This window comes from Podarcis cretensis, assembly GCF_951804945.1.
Source record: "Podarcis cretensis genome assembly, chromosome: 13".
Taxonomy (NCBI): domain Eukaryota; kingdom Metazoa; phylum Chordata; class Lepidosauria; order Squamata; family Lacertidae; genus Podarcis; species Podarcis cretensis.
The window spans coordinates 24,777,950-24,798,716 of record NC_137182.1 but is presented as its reverse complement, the minus strand read 5'-3'; the positions used below and the strand labels follow the sequence as shown (position 1 = coordinate 24,798,716).

The 20,767-nt window shown below is 45.8% G+C and overlaps 1 protein-coding gene across 15 annotated transcripts in view; it reads left to right on the top strand.

The window, feature by feature from the left end:
* Positions 1-20,767, top strand: part of SRCIN1 (SRC kinase signaling inhibitor 1) — a 331,708-nt gene that overhangs the window by 281,370 nt on the left and 29,571 nt on the right. For all 15 annotated transcript variants that reach the window (XM_079949239.1, XM_079949240.1, XM_079949242.1 and 12 more), the window contains 8 exons: positions 1,621-1,664; positions 2,708-2,886; positions 5,164-5,339; positions 12,203-12,333; positions 16,761-16,908; positions 17,535-17,844; positions 19,309-19,567; positions 19,930-20,084. In XM_079949239.1, coding sequence (XP_079805365.1) covers positions 1,621-1,664; positions 2,708-2,886; positions 5,164-5,339; positions 12,203-12,333; positions 16,761-16,908; positions 17,535-17,844; positions 19,309-19,567; positions 19,930-20,084 — 1,402 coding nt within the window. The remainder of the gene's footprint in view (positions 1-1,620; positions 1,665-2,707; positions 2,887-5,163; positions 5,340-12,202; positions 12,334-16,760; positions 16,909-17,534; positions 17,845-19,308; positions 19,568-19,929; positions 20,085-20,767) is intronic.

Below are 20,767 nucleotides of genomic sequence, written 5' to 3'. Positions count from 1 at the left end.
CTTTGAGCAGGGGGACTCAAGCTCAAATTCCTAGTCAGCCATGAAACTCACTAGCTGGACCTTAGGCCAGACTCTCTCTCTCTCCCTCTCCCCCCCCCCCCAACTTACATCAGAGGGTTGCCATGATGGCAAATTGGCTATCCAACAAACATGTATGCCGCTCTGATCTCAGCTTGGGAAGAGTGGGATAGAAATATGAATGCTAAGAGATAACTCTGTCAGCCAGTACACAGAGGCCTTGCCCCTCGTAGCCAAAGACTGAGTTCCCTGTGGAGCCAAATGCCAGGAGGGTACCCCTGCGAAAACTCTTTATGCCTGGTCACTCTATAGCTGATATGGGAGACCTGTGGCCCTTCAGATGTTCTTGGACTTCAGCTTCCATAATTCATCATCATTGGTCATTCTGGCTGGCATATCTGGGAGTTGGAGTCTATCAACATCTGGGGTGGTGGCGGCGGCACAGGTTCCTCATACGTGCTCCAAAAAGCTCCCCTTTCACTTACACAGTCCTCTTTGCTCCAAACAAAGGCCTCACAGAAATTTCAAAACCATTCCACGCTATACAGTGGAATCTTAGAAGCTGAACACCTGTAAACTTGAACGTTTCAGCTCCCAAATGATCGAAAACCTGAAGTGATTGTTCCAGTTTTTGAATGATTTTCGGAAGCCAAATGTCCAGCACGGCTTCCGCAGCTTCTGATTGGCTGCCGGACGCTCCTGCAGCCAATTGGAAGCTGCACCTTGGAAGTCAAACGTTTTGGAAGTCAAACGGACTTCTGGAACGTATTCTTTTCAAATTCCAAAGTATGTCTGTATATCAATTTGCATCACAAAACAGCCCCTAACATTGCCTTCTCTTATGCATGCACTAAAATACTGCTCCTTTCCCCAGTCTCATGATTCTTGTGGTATAAATACTCTGCCTCTCATATGAGATGCTTTTATTGGAAATATTCATTGACTGGAATTATATCTTCCTGTGTTGATAAGATTAGACTGAATGCAAAAAAAACTTTTATTGTCGACAGCCCTTTCTGCTGAACAGGACCCTTTTATCATTTACTTTTTCCAGGCACCACCCAAAACAACACACTGGGGAAGAAGGAGAAATTCAACTTTGTTTGCATTTTAATGAGAAACTAATTAACTTGCACTTCTCAAATCAATACATGAACTGAAACACAACTATCCTTTGAAATTCACACGTCTCCGAATTTTGTGACAGTGTGACCAGCCTAGCAATATGAACAATAATGCATACATTATGGAAAATAACATGCAAGCAGGCATGATATTAAGGGAAACTGCTTACAAAAATGTTTGTATTAGTCAAAACTGCATACAAAAAATTTTATTTATTAGAAGCTCACACTAAATTGGCAAATAGTTATGAGACTGTTTTTTCTTTAAAAAATTAAATAATAATAATTTGAATTAGTGTGGAAATGTAGAGGATCGAATTTAAGCCTGGAAACATTAGAAACTTGGAAAACCAAAGCCGGTAGACTTTCTTCATCCCGACAACAGATGCACAATGTAGTCCTGTCCTTTTTCACATCCTCCCCATCATAGTAAGAGTGGGTCTTCCTTTTCTGTGTCTAATCCTTGTTCTTCTTGCAGTGAGAGGACAGAAGGGACTAACGGAGGGACACCTCCTTCAGCACGTAAGTGAGCATCTTGCTTTGGTGTCCCCAAGGCTGCCTTATCACAAGATAATAATAATAATAATAATTTTATTATTATTTACACCACGCCCATCTGGCTGGGCTTCCCCAGATAGAGGTGGTTGATATTGGCTCCACTGCTGGAAAGAGGTGGTGCTGGGATACCCACCCCCTTTGTTATCTCTGAACTTGGCCAAATTGGTACCTTTGCCCAACAAACCTGTTCACCCCCAAAAGAAAGCAAACCGCAGACTTTTTGCAATAAGGAAAATCATGGAAAATCCACTGGAAAGTGTATGATGATACTTATTTGACCTGATGACATAGGGCTTCCGCCCAAACAAATAGATGGCCAATAAACATCCATCAGTCAATGACCTGTATTCAGCAGACATCAAATAGTCTTCCCGCAAACTTGGTGCAAACAGATCGGGATGAATGCTGAATAGATATGTCTCCTGGAAGCAACATGGATATAGGTCCATTAAGAAAGCTCTGCTGTACTGAGGAAGGGCGTAGCTGCTAAGACTTCTGTGTCACTGTTGCACCTGCCCCTTTTCACCCGCCCTCTCCTGCCTGCTCCAGGAGCCAAGCTAGAAAAACTACGCTGAATTGATGCAGGCATCCAATATTTTACTTATTCATTTAAAACATTTTTACACAGACCACTAGAATGTGATCTCATATCCAGAGAGACTTGCTATTGTCATGCACAAGATAGGGGTGGAAGGAGAAATGAGGGACAAGAACAGGAAAAGTTGGGATGGGGTGAGTTGTGAGATCAACACAATTGTACCATAGAGAACAACCCCACCCGTTCAAACTTGTGGTAAGAATTGAGAGTTTCTCTTGTCCCATTATTCTCTATGGTCGTAGAGTGATGTTGGTCCAGGTCTTGGCATCTCTACAGTGAATGCCACATATGCTTTGCACTGGGCATTAGAGTATAATGCCAGTTCAATATTGGACTGAAAGCAACTGCAAGTCTCTATTACTCTGGATTGTACAAGTTATGAATCTCTCTCCTGCTGTCCTTCTTTCAGCCCCCAGCAGAAGCAATGTTGGGACACCTGTACCTGGTCCTCCACCCCCATCCACTTCTGGGACACCGGCTGGGCAGCCCACTGCCATCACCCGTCTACACATGCAGCTGCATCTTCACGACCTGCAGCAGAATGCCAGCGACCTCCGCAACCAGCTGCAGCAGCTGAAGAAACTGCAGGTGAGCTGGATTTGGAGAAGGGCTGTGTCTACACTGCCTTTCCATGGGAGTGAAAAATAAAATAAAAGAAAGTTAGGAATATATTGTATTGGGTGCATCAGGAGGAAATTGCAGCTTTCGTTTTAAAAAGGGCAAGTTTCTAGACCTTATGGTAGGGTAGCCAATGCTGTGCTAGATGGATCATTGGTCTGATTCTGGAGAAGGCAGCTTTCTACATTCTCATTGGTACTGAAGCTTCATTTCAGTTGGGTATAAAGAGCAAAGTCTCATGTTTCACATTTATAATAATAATAATTTCATCATTTGTACCCCACCCATCTGACTGGGTTGCCCCATCCACTCTGGGCAGCTTCCAACAAATATAAAAGCGTAATAAAACTTCAAACATTCAGATGTGTTCTGAAAGTTGTATAGTTATTTATCTGTTTGACATCTGATAGGACGGCATTCCACAGGGTGGGTGCTACTATCAAGAAGGCCCTCTGCCTGGTTCCCTGTAACTTCACATCTCATAGTGAGGAAACTGCCAGAAGGGCCTTGGAGGAGGACCTCAGTGCCTGGGCTGAACAATGGGGGTGAACACGCTCCTTCAGGCATACAGGGCCGAGGCTGTTTAGGGCTTTTTAAAGGTTGGCACCAACACTTTAAATTGTGCTTGGAAACGTACTGGGAGTCAGCGTAGATCCTTTAGGACCAGTGTTATATGGTCCTGGTGGCTGCTCCCAAGCCTGCCTTTTGCAGCGAACTTTGTTCTGACGTCCAGAGAAAAGCAAGCTGCTTGCCTTGAAAACAAAAAGGGGAAAAACAAACCCAAGCCCAATCCATCTTGCTCTGTTTTCACCCTCCATCTCTTTTCCCTTTTCATTTGGCTTTTATTCTCATTAGCAGCGCTCACCAAAACAAACCCTTCTCGGTGACGGGTTATTTTGGAATATCTGGCACCAAGCGAAAGGCCAGATGGCAGCTGCGCATCCAGAGCCAGCGATCCGATCTTGTCGTCCCCGAGCGTGGGAGGCGCCAGTGTTTTTCCTCGGAGTTGCTTAGCTCCAGAGCTAATTAACAGTGACAGCTTGTTGGAAGCAGGAAAGTGGCGAATGGTGCAGAGGGGTGGAAAGGCAAATGGCTCACACTGCCTCATTTCCCCCAGACGCTTCTGAACTTTGGAAATCATTCCACGTCCGGTCTCTGAGCCTTGCCTTCTTCCATCATTCTCAATCACATGCGGAGTGCATCGCTCCACTGGGCTCTAGGAGAGCATCCTGAGAGCTTCTCTTTTAGGTGCTGCACCCAAAAGGCAGCCTTGCCTTAGGCCAGGGCGCATTAAGAGGTTAACTTGAGTATACGAGAGAGAGAATAATTTCATCTTTCTGGCCTGGTCTTTTCTTGAATGAGAAATATAAGTTAATCCGTCCAAGTGCAAGAAATCCAAGCTCTTTGGGACAGACAGAAATCCCATGTTCAGAGATATTAGTTTTCATGATTCTGTGTAATTATTGTCAGGGCTTAGCCCTAGCATATATTTCCTTTTTCAGAGTATTATATGGCAGTATGCAGAGCAATCCTATGAGTGCAATGGAGGGAGAATCTATGGGATTCTCCTTGCGTCCTTGTTAATGTGCATTTATGATTATTTGTGCTCAAGACAGTATAAGGGCAGTTACCCGCAATCCCACTTTCAACCCTGTCTGCGCCTGCAAAAGTTTCGGGGCAGGGCACACTGCTTCATTTCCAATCTGTGCATGTCCTGTAACTTCCTGCAGGTATCCTGTAACTGAGAATCATAGAATTGTAGAGCTTCCACAGAGAAAAGTATGCTAGCTTTTTTTTGGGGGGGGGGGTCCTATGGGAACGCTGATGGGTTTAGGCGCATGTTAAGCCCTTTCCCTTCTACACACCAGGCTTCTGCCGGCGCAGAGCATCAGATCTCCTTGCAAGGACCTGCTGTTTGCATGCTCAGATTCATTTCCTTGGATCAGAGCAAGTGCCCTTGACGTGAAGCCACAAACATAAAAGGAAATAGATGCACGTCGCAGAGAGCAGCCCCGTTATCTTCAGCGGCAGATTAGTTGCGCTCTGAATCACCTGATTATTCAGGATGCTCTTCAAGTGTGCTCCCAAAAGGGCTGGAGGAGCTTTCTTTTCATCCTCTTCTTTCCCAGCCTCTGATGCATGTGGCCTCGATGGTTCCTCTAAGCTGCAACTGCTTGTCTTCCTGAAACACCTTGATTTTCTCTCTCTCCTCCCCCCACCCCCCCCATCCCCGCTTGTCCTTTGCAGCTTCAAAACCAAGAGACGGTGAAGACGATGCTGAGGCGGACAGAGACGGAGATCAGCGTGAGAGTGACAGACACCATGCGCAAGCAGGAGGATCCCCTGCAGCGCCAGCGCACCCTGGTGGAAGAGGAGCGCCTCCGCTACCTCAACGAGGAAGAGCTCATCACCCAACAGCTAAAGTGAGGGTTTTGCAAGGGGATATATGTGGGAGTGTTCAGGAAGGCAGGAGATGAGAATATTGTTTATTAATATCCTTCCTAACTTGCACTAGCAAGTTCTTTTACTTAGCAGAGTTTTACATTCCCCTTTTAAACACACAGCAAATAACTTGTTGCAGGCTTGTGTAAGCCTCTCACGATTAGGTTCCTGGTAAGTTTCCTTCTATCCCTCTTCAAAGAATAAACACGCCACAATCTTGTTTAAAGTATATAAAATAAGTTTACTCACATCATCAGTTCACAGTTGGATCCCTGAAGGCAGACAGTTACAAAATATATACATGTGGATCTATCTCATATGGGGATAATCCCAGTGTCATCTGTTGGCTGAGAGCCAACAGAGCATTTCTAGCTAAAAACTGCTCCAACGATGGAGGAAGTCAAAGAGAGCGTGTGCTGCGTGACTTGTCCTTTTGTTACCTGGACAGGTAAGGTCACACCCACCTCTAGTCACATGCAAAGGGAAGTATGCCCCAGCCAGAAGGAAACAGGAAGTTTTCGACTGGCTGGACCAAACATTTCCCTGCATGTCCACTCTAGGAAAACAAGGAATGTTTTACTTGACTGCTGCTTATGTATCATATCCCACAATATGTTGTGTATGTGTAGGTGTGGGTGCTTTTACTCAGGTGTTTATCCTGGGATTGGTGCTTCTCACACAAGCCCCCCCCTTTTTTGCAGCATGCACATGACATTGTCACCACAATCCCAGCCTATATCCCCCCTGCCCGCCCGAGTTTAATCCAAATTTGCCCCTTTCAGAGAAAGTCGAGGAATTTTAAAGAAAATTATTGCCAGTGACTCTAAACAAACTGCTCAGAGTGTTAAGCCATTGTCTGGAAGCTCCCTTTGTCAGAGGAAACAACTCCATGGACCTAGCTGTGGCATTAATGTAATTTAATAGAATACACCACTTTTAGAGTTTTAAAAACACAAAAGTGGTTTAGAAACACTTTTAGATAAATAAATAAAAGTTTGTGCACACCTGCAGAAGGCCATCCAGGGGGGAAAGTGTCCCTATGTGTGTCCACTGTCTATGACAAATTGCTCATTCTGCTCAGCAACCTTCCCTGGATAAAATATAATCTCACTCCCTATAGACTCACTAGTCCCAAATTCCCAATTGAAATACAACTGGGTTTGCCCCCATGAAATCATTAGAATAGAGATTTGAAAGGCTTAGGCTGCACAATGCACTATACGTTGAAAACACATTTGAAGTACAGTCTTCTCCTCAAAGAATTCTGGGCACCACAGTTTACCCCTCACAGAGTTGCAATTCCCAGCAGCCCTGAATAAACTACAGTGCCCATAATTCTTTGAAGGAGTAAAATGTGCTCCAGATGTGTGTGCATGGCCATAGTCTTATAAGCCTGGGTGGAAAGGAGAACGAGAAGGGATCTGCCTATCTATGTTATCTGTTTATGTATCTGTCTATCTTGAACATATACAGAGTTACGGTACTGCAGTAACTGTCACCACAAATCAAATTATTCAGTGCAGCCATCTAAGGCTGCAATCTTACTCACTTACTAGGGATTAAGTCCCATGGAACTCAGTGAGTTGTCTATTACTTTTACAGTAGCAGATGTGCACCCAATCTAGATCAGGACCAATAAGGGTTTAATCCTTCCCCTGCACCTCCCCACCCCCACCCTATCCCTTCTGCTGCAGTCTGCTGTTTGCTTTGAGGGAGGAAAGTCAAGACATACAAATGCAGGAATAAATTCCTCATGCTGCGGACTCAGCCCAGTTCCTCCCCCACCCCAGGTGCTATTTGCAAAAGTTTTAAAGAGATGGAGAGGCATTTGCATTCATGAATAGTATCAGACTGCATGAATGCTTTCTGGATTTTATCGTATTTGATTACCTTGCTGCAATTAACCCTGGTTTCTCAATTGCATTTGTGCAAATGTAATAGCTAGATTAATTGACCAAAATTAAAATGATCAATTGAGTGACTTTTTCTTTAATTGGATTGCAGAACTTTCTTCTTTATTTAGCAAAGAGAAAGATGAAATCCCACCATAGTGTACAGACATCTTCTAGATCCCAAACTGTAGATTCTTTATATAGAAGATAATGAGATAACGATATCATATCATATCATATCTTGCCAGAATGGTGCTGCCATTCAACAAATACAGTAACATGAATATATTATAGGGAGAATTACACAAAAAGGAAGTGCTGTTTAAGTTGAAGAAGCTAAAGACAGACCACGAATAAATGTGGGCTACAACCATTGCAGGAACCTATATATACACCAAAGAGACTAGGAATGTGTCCCTTGTTAATTAGTTCTAAAACTTCATATTTTGATGCATCTATTTGATATCAATGTGGCATAAAGGCTTTTTTTGGGGAGGTGGGACTACTCCTTTACCCCATTATAATTGATTTATGGGGAGCTTCTGGGTTCCATATTGTCCTCCAGGTTCTTTAACACACACCAAACTGCTGAGTGAACTTTCACATAAATTTGGACCAGTGCATCATTCATATGTTGATGTCACCCAGCCTCTTGTCTCACAATGTCAACAGAACCTAGGGATTGCAATGGAAACCCTGGGAGTTGTAAGGGACTGCATGTGGGTGAACAAATCAGAACTTAACCCAGATATGATGAAAATAGCTGTTGGTTTGCAGTGGAGACAGAGGTTCAGCTGATCCAGTACTGGAAATCTGGCTGGTGTTGGGTGAGGTTTCATTGAAGGAAGGAAGGGTCATAACTCTGTGGTAGAGCATCTGTGTTGTGTACAGAAGGCTTCTGCTTCAATCACCAGCATCTGCAGGTAGGGATAGGAGAGACTCCCTATATGAAACTTGGAAAGACACTGCTCTTCAGTGGAGACAGTATTGAGCTACCGGTAAATGGACCAGTGGTCTGATTCAATATAACGTACAAGCTTCCTATGTTCCTCCTGAACTCTGCTGTTTGCAGCTTGTTGATGAGGGCTAAGAATGCCTTTTACAAGCTTCCAGGTCTTGCATCTCAATGAGGCTTGCTTTGGCACCTGGTTGGGGCTCCAGCCCCATTCCTACCCCTGTCCTTTTAGGGTGACAGAGGAAAAAAGGCAGGGCTCCAATACCTTTAATAGTTTTATAGAAGGGGAACTTCAGCAGATGTACCTTGTCAAGCTGCTGTTTGCATTTGGGTGGCTAAATATACATTGTCCTACTCTTGTTTGGTCTGCTGTTCATTCCCAGGGCCAAATTAAATTGCTGGTTCTTATCTTAAAGCAAGAAGTGGCAGGGTTAGTTTCATTTAAGGACCACCTCTTCTCTGTGTCTCCCCCCCCCCCTTTGCACTTTACTCAGCGTTTGAGGCGTTGCTTTGGATTACCTGAAGGGCAGTCAACATCTATCAGGAGCAGGGCCTTTTTTGGTTGTGGCACCAGCCCCGTGGAATGCCCTCCCTTGGGACACCTGCCTGCCTCCAAAATCAAATGCTTTTAGATGTCAAGTAAAAAAATCTGGCTTTTTAGAAAGCCTTGCAGCTTGTTTCTGAACACCCACCCCCTTTTAATCTGCTATTATTTTAGTGTTTTATATATGTGTCTTGTTTTCTATGCTTCTGTTTTTGTTCATGGCGTTATACTATCGTTTTGATATATTTATGATTTTGGTTTTTTAATACAACTTGCTTTTGTTCTTGTAAGATACTCAGGTTTCTTTTGAAGATGATGTAACAAAATTTAAAAGCTAGCTGCACTTCCCCCAAACAAGGTTTCACTGTACATATCTCCTCTGATGACTTCTTCAGTTCAGGTTGCTACAGAGGCTTCATATAGCTGCCTGCCATCTCCAACATCTTTACTAGAATCTAATAAGACCCGCTGAACTCTCTGAGAATTACTGCATATGCATACCTGAGAATTTCACAGCACGAGAAGCCGCCTTGCCTTTTCTCGCTTCCTGGACTTTGCTGTTTAACCACATTGGTAACCTTTTGGTCTTCAGTGTGCTGCCTTTTTCTAATCTACAGTGTACATGTTATCTGAGCCTGTATTGTAATGGTTTTAAATTACCTCCAGGCTTGCTGAGGGGATTTGACCTTCCTAGCTACACCTTTCGGCTCCTTTATAGCTAATCCCCTCATTTGTGGAGAAACCCTGACTTTTGAAGTTTAAAGTATGGCTAGGTCAGTCTTTCTGGGCAATTTTCTCACACACCAGATTCCGGGCACGGTTTAAGATAAATCAAGAGTGAGTTCAATGGCTAACTATTCCAAAGCACAATCATTTATTGCATCTAAAAATGTTACTTTCCCTCTCATGACTCAAATTTGCATTAATCCAGTCAGTTTGAAGGCGGGGGAAACTGCTTGTTACTTCACCATTTCTATTTCAGTAAGCCTCCTGATTTTTTTTTTATCCTGAATTCTTTTTCCACCCCATAGTGATTCTTTTGCATCAGGGAAACGTACTAAATCCTGACAAGACAGAAGTACTGTTTTGGGGGGATAGGGGGCGGGCGGGCGTGGGGGATTCCCTGTTCCTGAATGGGGTAACTGTGCCCCTGAAGGACCAGGTGCGCAGCCTGGGAGTCATTTTGGACTCACAACTGTCCATGGAGGTGCAGGTTAATTCTGTGTCCAGGGCGGCTGTCTGCCAGCTCCACCTGGCACGCAGGCTAAGACCCTACCTGCCCGCAGACTGTCTCGCCAGAGTGGTGCATGCTCTAGTTATCTCCTGCTTAGACTACTGCAATGCACTCTACGTGGGGCTACCTTTGAAGGTGACCCGGAAACTGCAATTAATCCAGAATGCGGCAGCTAGACTTGTGACTGGGAGTGGCCGCCGGGACCACATAACACCGGTCCTGAGAGATCTGCATTGGCTCCCAGTACGTTTCCAAGCATAATTCAAAGTGTTGGTGCTGACCTTTAAAGCCCTAAACGGCCTCGGTCCTGTATACCTGAAGGAGCGTCTCCACCCCCATCGTTCAGCCTGGACACTGAGATCCAACACCGAGGGCCTTCTGGCGGTTCCCTCATTGCGAGAAGTGAGGTTACAGGGAACCAGACAGAGGGCCTTCTTGGTAGTGGAACGCCCTCCCTTCAGATGTGAAGGAAATAAGCAGCTATTCTATCTTTAAAGGACATCTGAAGGCAGCCCTGTTTAGGGACGTTTTTAATATTAAATGCTTTATTGTTTTTAACACTTGATTGGGAGCCGCCCCGATTGGCTGAGGAAACTCAGCCAGATGGGCGGGGTATAAATAATAAATTATTATTATTATTATTATTATTATTATTATTATTATTATTAATGGATCCATGTCTGTTACAGCCATACTCTCACATACACCCCCTCTGACACATAGGCATGTAAGAATGCATTCCCCCCCATCTGCCCCGTATGTGTCTCACGCAGCACTGTTTTCATTCTGCTGCAGTTCATCTTCCACCAAAACCAACATTATTTCTCACCCTGCCCACTATGGCAAAATTATTGTAACTTTAAAATATTGTCATTACAGTATATTCCATCCCATTCATTTCACTACAGAGGAAACAAAATGCAAATGAGCAGCAAGAGGAAACGTAATCAATTGCATGTTGTTTGTGGGCTGAAAGCAGCAGCAGCAGCCAATGCTGATTGTATTCCCTAGATCGAGTTTCATTCCTGACATGGAACGAATAAGCGAGTGTTGGCAAATTTCACTCCCGTTTCCATGTTCGTTGGAATTCCCCGACATTCCTACTCACACATCAATCAGTCTCGCTTGCCGCCAGCGATCGGTTAAATTGCTGTTTACAAACCTGCATGATGTGATTGTAGAATTAGCTTAACAAAGGTTATATGAACTGGCTGGAGGGAGGAGAGACAACAGGAGGCGAAGGCCGGTAATGAGTAAAGTAGTGTTGCCTAGATGTGAGGTGATTTGTTCTCTTTATTTCATAGGCACATATCCTGGCTTTTTAGGAGAGTATCCCCACAAAGTGGCTAAAATAGCGCACAAGCTAAACAGTAGCCCATAAACAACACAGAAAAAGCCCTCTAAACCTCTCTGTCTGGTGCTTGAAACCCTTCCCAGGCCACACCCCCTCTTCCCAGGTCACGCCCCTCACCAGCCCTGCTCTTCCTCTTCCTCTAGTGCTTCTGATTGGCTGGAATGCCTTCTTGATGCCTCCTGCATACTTGGATGGAGAGATCCAGTGCTTTTTTTCTTTTAAAAAAATGTTTAGGGGTACTCTCATTTTCCTACTCATATTGAAACGGAAGGTTGATCCTGGAGGAATGCAGCTCTTGGGCTAAAAATAATAATAATTTCCTACTCCAGTTTGAAGCATATTAAAGCCAGTTCACTGGTGCCATGTTGCCTTACCTTTCCATGTTCTTTGAAAGAAGGAAGAATAAGACCAGCCCTACCTCTGGGGACGGAGGAGAGAATCAATTTATTTTGCATTTAAAGGTTAAACAACTTAATTTCTGCTTTCTGTAATGGTATGAGAATTGGAAACATAGATATCCTTCAAAAATTGTACTTCTCTGGATCTTGCAGTGCAGTTCTCCAATCAAACAACATTTACAAAAATGCATGCATTAGGAGTAATGTGTTGGTGGAAAGGTTTGGAGAAATCGCTTGCAAAAATATGCACTTCAGTGAAAATGGCATACAGAAATGTTTTTATTAGGTGAAATTCTTGCTAAAATGCTGACAGTTTTAATGGGCTAATTAATTACTTGCTGCATTAAATGTGGAGAACTGGATTTCAGAATGGAAAAATGAGAATTTGGGAGAAAGATCTGTCCCTTCCTACCTTCATCCTTTTCTCACTCTATGACTTCTGTGTTGGTGTCTTTGTGTGTCTGCAGTGACCTGGAGAAATCAGTGGAGAGGATCCAAAAAGATTTGATGCACAATCACCGAATTATCTCCTCACAAGAGCTGGAGGAGAAATCCCTGGTGCTTAAACAGCTGGGAGATACGTTGACCGAACTGAAAGGTGAGAGGGGACTGGGGGAGCTCAAATCACTGTGATTGGGTTGGGATAAAGTTTTTCCTGTACTGTTCCATGGGCTGGGAAATGTGTGTAGTAGTATCTGGCACAGAACTTAAGTATGTGAGAATTTATGCTGTCTTCTTTTTTAAAAAGAGAGGTTTCCAGCCCTCATGATTGCCTGAGAGATGAATTTAAGGAACGGATAGGTGGTGTGTCTGCTGAAATCTAGGTTTTATGTTCTAGGAACAGGGTTTGTGTTGATCTGTGTGTGGAGTGCTGGTGAACAAATGGTCCTTTCTTGTTTGGCCTTCTGGTCATTTCCCACAAAGATGTTGTGGTTCCATATTCTGCCTCTCACTGGCTTTTCCTCCAGCTATCTTCCCCCTGTTTCACACGTCTCCACACTGCTCTTTTCCTCCATCTTCGCTTCTGCCACCATTGTGCCAAAAGGATGTATAAATTCTATCAAAACCCAAATCTCGGGTTCAGAATTAAATGGATTTCAGGCGAGTTTCTTTTTGTTGTGGTTGTTGAGAAATAAGAAAGCTGTGCCTTAAAACAGTCTAGATTTCCCTTGAGTGGAGAGAGTTGATTTTTTCATTTTCCCAGTGCAAGCTAAGTGTTATTTGTCACACGGATTATGAACAGCCTCTCTGTAAAAGCGCCAGGAAACAGTGGCCTTTCCAAGATAATTAGTCCTGAGAACCCATGAATCACGATGCTGGCTGAGACCAAAGGTCTCTTGAGCTCAGCAATCCCTACAGTGGCCAGACAGATGCCCCACGAAGCCCACAAGTGGGGCATGAGGGAGGCAGACACCCCCTGTGGCTTAGTACCAGCCCCTGAACTCAATGCTCTGCCCCTGAACATGGAGGCTTCATTTTAAGTTATTGCATAGCCCAGCCTCCCCCAATCTGGTGCCACACTGATATTCTGGACTACAACTCCCATCAGCATCTGCCAGTGCTGGCTGAGACTGATGGGAGCTGTAGTCCAGAACTTCTGGAGGATACTGAACAGTGGAAGGCCACTGTAGCCTATAGCTATTGGTAGACCGTGAGGCCCCATCTGCACTATACCTCAGTGGGTGAAGCGGGATGTGCTGCCCCTAGTGGAGAGAATTTGGCTGTGCTTCTGTGCTTGATTGGAAATCCATACGCGCAAGGGAGTGTTATAATTCTCCTCTTCGCCATTTGGCAGGAGGTTAGACATGATCAGTGTGAAAAGGGAATTATGTGGAGAGTTGCCACATGATAAATTGGTCTGTATTCATACAGTTTCCATGAATAAAAAGCTCATCCCCCATTATTATTATTATTTCCATAGCACTGCATTGTGCTGATGCGGCTAATGATGATGATGTATTGACCACATTTTCATAATGACATATATTCAGAAAGTGGCATTCAGATGTAAAAATCTTATAAAAACAATTCCTTCCTCCTTTTTTCAGTCTTCCCATACCACTCAGCTATGTTGATGCTGATGTTATTTATTAGTAATGATGATGATGGTGATACATGTATTGATTGCTTTTTCATAATGATACCTTCAAAAAGCAACCTGGAAATGTAAAACCCCAAGGAAAATACAATCAAGTATGATAAAAAAGTATAGCTAAAATCATTTGTGTTGGCCCAGGCTAGGGTAGCAAGCTTAAGAGTGGCATCGAGCTGCTTCCCCACCCCCAAGAAGAGTCTTACAGTTAACTCCGCAGAACGTGTGCGCACTCCCCATTTGCTTATTCATTTGTTAGCAAAGCAAGAACCCTTAGCATTTACATACACTCAGGCAATTGAACATGCATAGAAGTGTGTGCAGATTCCCTGCGTGATGCTTGCCTGCTGGTGTCCTCGTTTGCACTGCTGCTTGTTGCCTGAGCACATTCCGAGGACTCGGGCTGATCGAATGTGGCAGTTCCTGCATTTTCCTGTGCCCCTTCCATTTGTACATAGAGAGGCTCTTCGCCTTTCCTTTTCCTTTGTTTTAACCCAGGGGTCAACAAACATTTTCATCATGGGGTCGGTCCATTGTCCCTCAAACCTTGTGGGGGGCCGGACTATATGTCTCCATGATTATGACCCGCATTTTTGGCGAAAAACCCTTATTGGGACCAACCCCAACGTTGCCCAAATGTGTTTTTTTTTTTGGGGGGGGGTTTCCCTCATACACCCACACTGCTTCCTTTGCGTTTTACACATTGACAGTTGCTATTTCTCTCGTAAGGCGGGGTGGGGGGCTGAGGTAAGCGCGCCATTCCTGTCAGCCCTGGAGAGCGTGTGCGCATGCGTGGGTGAAGGGAAAAGCCGTTGGCCACGCTAAGTCAGGCCAGCGCTGCTCAAGCAATAATTTTCTTTTCCCCGCGTGAGGGAAGATGAGGTGGCGGCGGCTATTTACCTTTCCATGGCTCACACCATGTAGCTAATGAGCGGCCTCCCCAGCAGAGCATAGAACTGGAGTGCAGCCGCCCAGACGTTCCCTGCTTCCTTTGGCGGGGAGCACCGCCTCTGAGCCCCTGCCGCTGCAACTGCCCTTCCTGTGGTCAGTCGCCGGCAGCTCCATGGTGGAAATCCGAACTGTGGCTCCTTTTCCCTCTTCCCCACCCCTCACCCTGGAAGAAAAGATTGCTGCGCGTGCGCGACGGGTGGAAAAGGGGCTTGTCTCGAGCAGCCACCCGCCTCACTTTTGAACCCCAAGCCCGGCTGAGACGCAAAAACCATTGCACTCATGCGCTATACTGACTGCCTGGATTCCCAGATCGTCCGCGGGCTGGAGCTAGAAGGCAATTTGCCTGATCCGGCCTATGGGCCTTAGTTTGCCGACCCATGCTTTAACCTATGGATGGAGGAGCAATTCAATTCAGTCCACATTTAAAGGCGAACCCACCAAATATGTGCTTTCCGAAAAAATACGCTAACCCGAAATACAGTCATCCTTTGTATTGTGCGCTCCTCTGAATTTTGCCAACGCAGTTCTCCGGCCAGGTAATGTGTGCAAAAATGTATATAGAATCATAGAAGTGTAGAGGTGGAAGGGACCCCAAGGGTCATCTAGTCCAACCCCCTCCAATGCAGAAATCTCAACTAAAGCATCCATGACAGATGGCCATCCAAGTAGTGTGCATATAATTGCATATATCTGCAATTTCATGAGGATTTAAATAAATAAAGAAAATTGCAAATGTGTGAAAATGTAGAGATTTGAACTTAAGATTGGAAAAAAGCCCTAAATTGATAGACCCTCATCCTCACTATGGACAAAACAAGCCCAAGCTTTACAGTGCAATCCTATTCATGTCTATTCAGAAGTAAGATTAATGGAGTTCAGTGGGGGTTACTTCCAGGTAAGTGGATATAAAATTGCATTCCCAAACATTCTGAGAGGAAGGATGCTGTATCATATTATGGCAAATGTGAAAAGCTAGTATAAAATGGCAGATACCAAAAAATGTCAAAAAACTCACCAGATCTTAGCGTTTTCCAGCAAGTCTTAACATTTCAATAGATCCAAGAAGGAGGTTTTAGAAAATACAGGCATTTACTAAGAAACGTCAGTGCTAACAGAATCCCTTTATTAAGTGTCATATTGTTAGTTTCATTTGCACTATTTCCAGAAAAAAGAACCTCTTGGGAAAAGCAGATCCATAACACAGAGATTTTGGATGTTTCTTTTTACTAACGCCTACCAATATTCACTAAATTTCTGACATTCAGAACCAACAGAAGCCAGGGCAGGGACGGGGGAACTATGTAAAAGCAATAAAGAAGGGATATCCTGATAACTTTCATGTTTGAATCAGAGATCAATTGATGAGGACCAGTCTTGACGCCCCCCCCCCTCGTGTGATGTGACACATTTTGTATGCGTTTCCAGCGGTTGTTGACGGGCATTAGGCCGTGCTGGTTTTGCTATCAACGCCATCTCCTCGCCCACTCCCCAGTCCCTCCGCCATGCCTGGCGGGAGAGAAATATCAAGGACATTTCAGATTTCATTTATGTTTTAAGTTGCTAGCTCTCATGAAAACATTTTTTTGAAAAAAATACCAAATCTCCACAGAGGGCGCCGAGCAGCTGTGGCTTTGCAGCCCTTCTTCACACTCCCCCATTAATGCAGAACACACGACCGCTTACCTTGCTTTTGACTGGCTGTGCTGTTGGGAGTGGGAGGGAGGAGAGATGTGGTGGTGGGTGTTGACGCAGTGAGTGGGTGGGGTGCAAACACCATTCCTCCTCTGAGGCCAAGTAACAATACCGGCCAGAGGAGGCCTCACTTTTCACTCACCTGAGCCTTGCCATCCCACCCGCCCGCCTGCTTCCCTTCTCGGCTCTGTGCCTCCCTCTCCTGCCCACCCTCAGGTGAAAGCCTTCCTCGGGCCTGCTCTGACCCCCGTGCCTCTCCCTTCCCTCTCTGCCCGTCCCTGGCATTGCAGCTAATTTCCCCAGCCTGCAGAGCAAAATGCGCGTGGTCCTCCGCGTGGAGGTGGAGGCCGTGAAGTTCCTCAAGGAAGAGCCTCACCGGCTGGACGGCCTATTCAAGCGGTGCAAGGCAGTGACCGACACCCTGACGCAAGTCCGCAAGTGAGTGAGCCCCTTCCCGAGCGAGCGGAAGCCCTGCTTGTTTCTTCTGGGACCCGATAGGCCGAGACGTAACCTTCTGTCCCCTCCCACAAAGATGCTAGAGTTCCCTGCAGGTGTACCTGGAAACGCCTGGCATTTTTATTTGCCGTGCCTGCATCCCTCCTGCTTCCTCCAAGGAGCTCAAAACAGAACACATGGGATTCCTAAATGGGATTTCCAGGTACTGGCCAGGATCAGGCTTGCTTAAGCTTCACGAGCGAAAACGACCTCAGGTGTCCCCAGCCCATTCTCCGGGTGATGTAAGTGTGGTGTTTCTTTAAAGCCCCGCCTCCTGATCCCTAAGGCCCCTCCCACTGGCCAGGGCTCCGCTGCCATCATCGCCCCGATTGCCATTGCACCCGCATTTGCTTCTTCCAAACGGCCGCAGCTTCTCTCGTCCTCACTGACCTCCGGGCTCCTCAGCCATCGTTTTATCAATGCTGCTGTTCATGCACCCCTAACGGGCAGTTTCAGAGAACGGCCCTTGTAGGCAAACAGACGCAGCAGCGTTTGCTGCTATTTGCAGGTGGCAGCCATTTTTGAGTCTGTCGCCCACACACTCTGACCTTTGACCTTTTTCTCGGCAGGCAAGTTGACGAAGGGGTCTGGGACTTGTCCAGTAATCACCTTAGCCAGTCTCCAAAGAAAGTGGAGCCAGAAAGTGACTTCAGCAGGGGCTTGGATTTCGAGGTACCCACCAGCCCCCCGATGAACCTCCACGACCTGACCGCTTCCACGGACAGCCTGGGCACAAGCAGCTACGGGCAGAGCCAAATGCAGAGCCACTTGTCCAAGGGTAGCAACCCATCCCGGGGTTCAGAGATGGTTGCTGCCAAGACCCAGACAGGCTCCGAGACCCCCAGCAAGAGGAGCGTGGACAGATCAGTGTCTATGGAGGTGAGAGCAGTTTATGATGATAAAGTGGAAGAGAAACAAGGTCCTTAAGGAATAGGATACAGTTCACACACTGGATTCCCATCAAACACACGGTTGTTCTTCCCAGGTCACAGAAACGCAGCATTTCCATATTGCACACTTCTGCTCAGGGCAGGAGGGGGTGATTAAAAGGGGGCACCGCATCTGGGAGTTAGTGGGACAATGGGAGGGGCAAACCTGGTAAGGACTCATAATGGTGGAGCAAAACCCATTGTGGGTGTAATAACATAGAAACATACCAGAACGTTCCAGGGGAGGAGAGCAGGTGAAATGGATAAGGCAATGTGGACCGGGTGTACCCTAACTGTGCTGTTGACAAAAACAAACAAAATCATGGAATGGAATGGGAGCGAGAGGTGAGCGCTAAAATGTGACAGTCTGGAAGTACTCCAGGAGAGGGAATTTGTATGCAAAGCCTTTGGAAACAGCTACTCCTCAGGCAAGATCCAGAGCCATACTACAACATTTTGGTGCCTGAGATGGAAAACTTTGCCCTGTGGTATTTGCTGTCTCTCTGCTCCAAGCAAGTGCAGTCTACCACCAATGTTGACAGCGATCACTTAACCTCTCTTCCCTCCCTTTGTGATCCTCCTCTTGTGAATTGGAGAAACAGGGTCTTCTCAGTGGTGGCCCCTCATTTGATGGAATTACCTTCCTAGTGATTTATGTATGCAATTTAAAGAAAACCTGTAACTGCTTTCACAAAGTTAAAATAATGTTATGTTACACAAACACAATGCTCCAGTGATCGTAGAGGCCACAACAGATAGAATTTCCTTTCTGTGTAACTCTTAAAGGTATAGAAGTTCTTTCAGGGCTAGACCCCCAACCTAGGAATGGAGAATACATGGCCCTCCAAATGTTGTTGGACTACAACTCCCATCATCCCCGCAGAGGCCGATGGAAGCTGGAGTCAAAGATCATCTGGAGGGTAGCAGGTTTCTCATCCCTGCTCTAGCCCTACTGGTCATTTTGTTTCACACCAGCCAAATCTCCCTTCCCTCTTCCATTCTCACTATCCCAGGGATCAGCAAAACTTTTTCAGCAGGGGGCCAGTCCACTGTCCCTCAGACGTTGTGGGGGGCCAGACTATATTTTTTTGTGGGAGGAATGAACGGATTCCTATGCCCCACAAATAACCCAGAAATGCATTTTAAATAAAAGGACACATTCCACTCATGTAAAAACACGCTGATTTCCAGACCATCCGTGGGCCAGATTTAGAAGGTGATTGGGCCGGATCCGACCCCCGGGCCTTAGTTTGCCTACCCATGCACTATCCTCTCCTTTCCTGAGTCCCAGTCTCCTCAACACTCCTTCCTCTCCACCTAGCCGCTATTTGCCCATGTGTTTTTTCTAATACATGTTTTCTAATACATGCTCCAGAGTAATGAGTGCATCAGTTACCCCAGCCCTGCTTTACAGGCTGCCGAGCGAGACTGGGAGGAAAAGCGAGCAGCCTTGACCCAGTACAGTGCTAAGGATATTAACCGCCTCCTGGAAGAGACCCAAGCTGAGCTTATGAAAGCCATCCCTGACTTGGAGTTTGCGGCCAAGCACAAGCAGACCTCCAGCAGCGGTGGCAGTGGGAGCGCCGCCTCCACCCCAGAGCACAAGCCCTCCAAACCCCAACATGCACAGAAGGCCACAACCAAAATGGACCCCAGCGGCCGCCGTGGATCAGGTAAGGCAGGTGCAGAGCGGTGGGGAGACAGACAGTGCAGTGCTCTGTGGTGAGGAGCAGTCAAGGCAACGAGGGGGTCAGCTACAGTTTCCAAGATCTTTTGGGAGATAACATTGATATAAACCTGATTTCAGCGTATGCTGTGGATGTCACCCCAGTCTCTAATCCTTTGTGGGTGAGGTTTATGTATGTTCCTCAAGTCTCTGAGACCTTGTCCTTTATTGCTGCCTCCAGACAGCTGCACGCAGCTTCCAATGTGCAGATCCACCTGGGCAGAGAGACAATGTGCAGCATTGTGTGTGCTGGAGAAAGCTGTGAATTAAATGCATGGCTCCTAACGCTAACTTTGTCAACCTCCCTAGATGAGTTGACGGTGCCCAGATATCGGACTGAGAAGCCCTCCAAGTCTCCTCCCCCACCCCCACCTCGGCGGAGTTTCCCATCCTCCCATGGTCTCACGACCACCCGTACAGGAGAGGTGATTGTCACCAGCAAAAAGGAATCCAGTTTCATGAAGGTATGAATCCCTTATATGACAGGCCAGAGATATCCCGGGGCTCCTCCAGACGACCTGTTCATTCAGCATTAATTCTGCTTTGCTTGCACTAAGTTTACACAAAAGTTAGACTTATGTCCAGTCTTCATCCTGACTTGTTTATGGGGCTGTTTTATGACAACAAGCATTCAACCTTCATCCATCCTGATTTGGATGTTTTGTTATTGTTGTTTAGTCATTTAGTCGTGTCTGACTCTTCGTGACCCCATGGACCAGAGCATGCCAGGCACTCCTGTCTTCCACTGCCTCCTGCAGTTTGGTCAAGCTCATGTTTGTAGCTTCGAAAACACTGTCCAACCATATTTTCCTCTGTCGTCCCCTTCTCCTTGTGCCCTCCATCTTTCCCAAAATCAGGGTCTTACAAGTCTTTGTCTATTAATCATTCCTTTATCATACAGTTTTAAATGCATTTCCTCATCACTTTCCAAACAACTGAAAGTCCGTTCATTAGTTTTCAAAGTGGACTGTATATAACTATCCTGATGTTATTGTGAGCACAAATCATCATGAATGTGCAATAAAAAGGACATCTTGAGGGGCCAGTACATCCAGTCTTTATTGAGCATTAGTTCTGATTTGTTTGCAGGGTGGTTATACGACAGTGAGCATTCATTCTGTATTCATCCCAATTTACTTGCACATTT